The sequence below is a fragment of the Pollicipes pollicipes genome, unplaced genomic scaffold, assembly GCF_011947565.3.
Source record: "Pollicipes pollicipes isolate AB1234 unplaced genomic scaffold, Ppol_2.1 Scaffold_127;HRSCAF=145_pilon_pilon_pilon, whole genome shotgun sequence".
Taxonomy (NCBI): Eukaryota; Metazoa; Arthropoda; class Thecostraca; order Pollicipedomorpha; family Pollicipedidae; genus Pollicipes; species Pollicipes pollicipes.
In genome coordinates, this window is record NW_023595905.1 from 45,184 (window position 1) to 48,324 (window position 3,141).

The 3,141-nt window shown below is 56.8% G+C and overlaps 1 protein-coding gene across 1 annotated transcript; it reads left to right on the top strand.

Annotated features, from left to right (window-relative positions):
- Positions 1-1,286: 1,286 nt before the first annotated feature.
- On the top strand, positions 1,287-2,771 carry LOC119092732 (ovochymase-2-like; the record flags this gene model as incomplete). Its single annotated transcript, XM_037215722.1, has 2 exons — positions 1,287-1,971; positions 2,314-2,771. Coding segments are annotated over exons 1-2 (1,143 nt in total), but the record flags the coding sequence as incomplete, so codon positions are not given.
- Between the last annotated feature and the right edge of the window lie 370 nt (positions 2,772-3,141).

A 3,141-nucleotide genomic window follows, 5' to 3' on the forward strand; every position in this document is an offset into this window, starting at 1 on the left:
TTTCACAAAAAAACTTTCATAGTGGTTGGGAAAGTCCGCAGTCCTCCTTCAAAAGTCCTCCGGTCCCCTTGTTCCCATCTCTACCCTCGATTGGTTGGGCCCATGGCCCATACGTCCTGCTCCTATTGCCCCTTTGCCGAGTCTTCCTAAATATGGAGTGCCAGCAAAAGTTACAGGAACATGGCAATGTCAGTATTAGGTACCACCTGTCTCTCCCCTACTTCGGTTAATGGGTTTGTCTTGGCACTAAGAGGCGCAAATTTACGAACAGCTGAAAAGCCAGGGTCATCATACGCTCCAGCTTACAACTTGACGGACACCCGACCTTTGTTTGGGATCAACTGCACCTGCGCGCAAGTTGTCGTTGTTGCGGACTAGAGACGGGATGAAGATGTCCCTTAGCAGCAGCATTGTAATTTTGCGCTGCTGCACGTGCTGATCTGCAAAGAAGTTCACCGCTGTTTGCAGTTGTCGAAGCGCGGAGTGAGGGATTGTTTGAGGCGAACTTCAGCAGAAACTAGCTGAAAATGTATGGTGATCTTGGGTGCTCTCGTAAAACGACTATTTCAGCATGCGAGACGCGCCTCGCTGAGTGCTTCCCGTACCTGTCAAGAACTTACTTGTTTTGTTTTTTGTTTCGGCTACCTTATAAGATGAGGTGATATTTTGGTGGGCGGACGGTCTCAATGAGTTTTATGATGGCCACGCGTGCGTTTCAGACATCCGTCTCGTATTACACGCATTTCATACGTCTTACATAAAAACCACACAGGTGTAAGTCTGGAAAACACGTGATGTGTCGCGTCTGGATATCTCCAACTGATCACTTCGCGTGTGCCCAAATGATCCCCATCCCCTCGAAAAGGAGCGTCACATCCAGACTAAGATAGAAGCCATGCGTTGCAACGCATCGCGGTCATGTGGAATTACCGCCACGGGTGCATGAGTAGACGACGCTGAATGACACTGCACCAAGCGCTATCTACAATGGCAGAATTGAAGGGAGGTATCCACATTTCTGTGGGGTTTGAACTGAACAAGCGATCTGGAAGATCACTCTGTGCAGTACACAAAGTAATGTCTTAAAATACGGAATAGGTATCTCTTCCACGACAGAGTACAAATAATACCTAATCAAAAGCGCGTTGGGTATAAAAAAACCTCATTATTCGCACGATCAAAGTGAAGAGCATATATTTTCCAAACAGTTCAGGCCAGACTATCTACGTGACGCACTGACATCAACAACGGGCCAATAGGAGATCAAGATTCTTCTCTGGCCTCTGATGTCTTCCACCTTGAAAGTCCCTTTAGATGAATGCAGGATTCAGAATTCGACGGACTGCGGCCGCCGCATCGTGCGGCCGTACGAGGCGCGCCGACCGCTCATAGTCGGGCCGGGCAACACCACCGCCTATTATGGTCAATATCTGTGGCAGGCGCGGCTGGTCATGTACGATGCCAATGTGAAGGGCTATGTACATCACTGCGGAGGCATCATTGTCTCGCAGGAACACGTGGTGACGGCCGCCCACTGCGTGGTTGAGGTGGCCCCACGTCGGCTGCTGGTGCGTGTCGGAGACCTCCGATTTGACGACCGCGAGCTGTTCGAGCAGGAGTTCGCCGTCGCCAGCTACCACGTGCACAGCCGGTTCGGCACGGCTGCTGGCTTGCGGCACGACGTGGCCCTGCTGCGGCTACGTCGCCGCGTCGGAGCCGGCATCACGCTCGGCCGCTACGTGCAGCCGGCCTGCCTACCGGCAGCCGGCACCAAGTACGAGACGTTTCTGCCGTGCGAGATGTCCGGCTGGGGCCGCATTGCGGACCTTGCGCCCATCTCGGAGGTGCTGCGCGGCGTCTCGGTGCCGCTGGTGTCGGACGCCTTCTGTGGTGCGCCCGAGGTGTACCAGGACCGCTTCCTGCCCGGCGCCATGTTCTGCTCGGGCCCGACGGGTGGCGGCGCCGACAGCTGCGAGGGCGACTCGGGCGGCCCGCTGGTGTGTGGCGACGCGGACAGCGGCCGCTTCGTGGCGTATGGCGTCGTGTCGTCTGGCGACCCGCTTGGCTGCGGCCGGCGTCCCGGCCTCTACACTAAGCTGTCGGCTTACACTGCCTGGCTGTTGCGCCGCCTAGAGCTGGACCAGGAGGAGGATGCGGCCCCGAGCACGACAGTGACCGCAGATCCAGATGCCGCCGACCGGCCTCAGGGGGACCTGGGCCGGCCTTGTTCCACCCCGGACGGTGCGGCCGGCTTTTGCCTTCACTTACGGGACTGTCCCGACCTGCTGTCGTCGGGCGGCGAGGACCTGTCAGTGACGCTGTACCGGCCTCTCTGCGGCCTGGACGCGGCCACCACTCCGCTGTTCTGCTGCCCCGGACAGGAGCCGCGCGGCGCCGGCTGCGGGAAGACCAGCTTTTCGCCACCGGCGCAGCTGGGCGCCTCGTTCGTCAAGAACGCCGCCAACTTTCCCTGGATGGCGGCCATCTCCGAAAGACAAAAGGGCGGCAGAGGTATAGTGGTCTGCGGGGGCGCCGTGATCTCTGACCGATGGGTGTTGACGGGGGCGACCTGCACTCGTGATGGCCGCCAGCTGAGTGTGCGCTTCGGCGACCTCGACTTGCAGGACACCTCTGACGACAATCCTAACGCTCCTCCGTTCGAGCTGGACATCATCGAAGTTGCGCGGCATCCCCAGTTTTCGCTGCCGGAAAAGAGAGCTCAGGACATTGCCTTGCTGAAGACTGTGTCAAAAATTTCGTTCTCCAGCACTGTGAGCCCTATTTGCCTACCAGATGCATCCCTTACGTCAATTGTGCCAGCGGGTGATGACCTCATCTTTGCGGGCTGGGGCGCGACAAGATTTGCCGCAAGCACAGCGTTCTTGTCCCTGAAATGGGCCAGGGTGAGGGTGGTGGATTTCAGAGATTGTAGAAGCAATTACACCAAGATCCGACCATTCATCCCGTATTTTGATGCAGGCTCGTTTTGTACGAAGTTTTTTGAACCAACATCGGTGTTCTTGTGTGCTATCAATAGCGGCGATCTGGGTTCTGTGTTAATGAAAGTTATCAGGGAGGGTGACATCGCGAGGTGGTACGCAGTGGGGATGGCTGTTGCTGGAGCCGGTTGTGGCAGCAAAG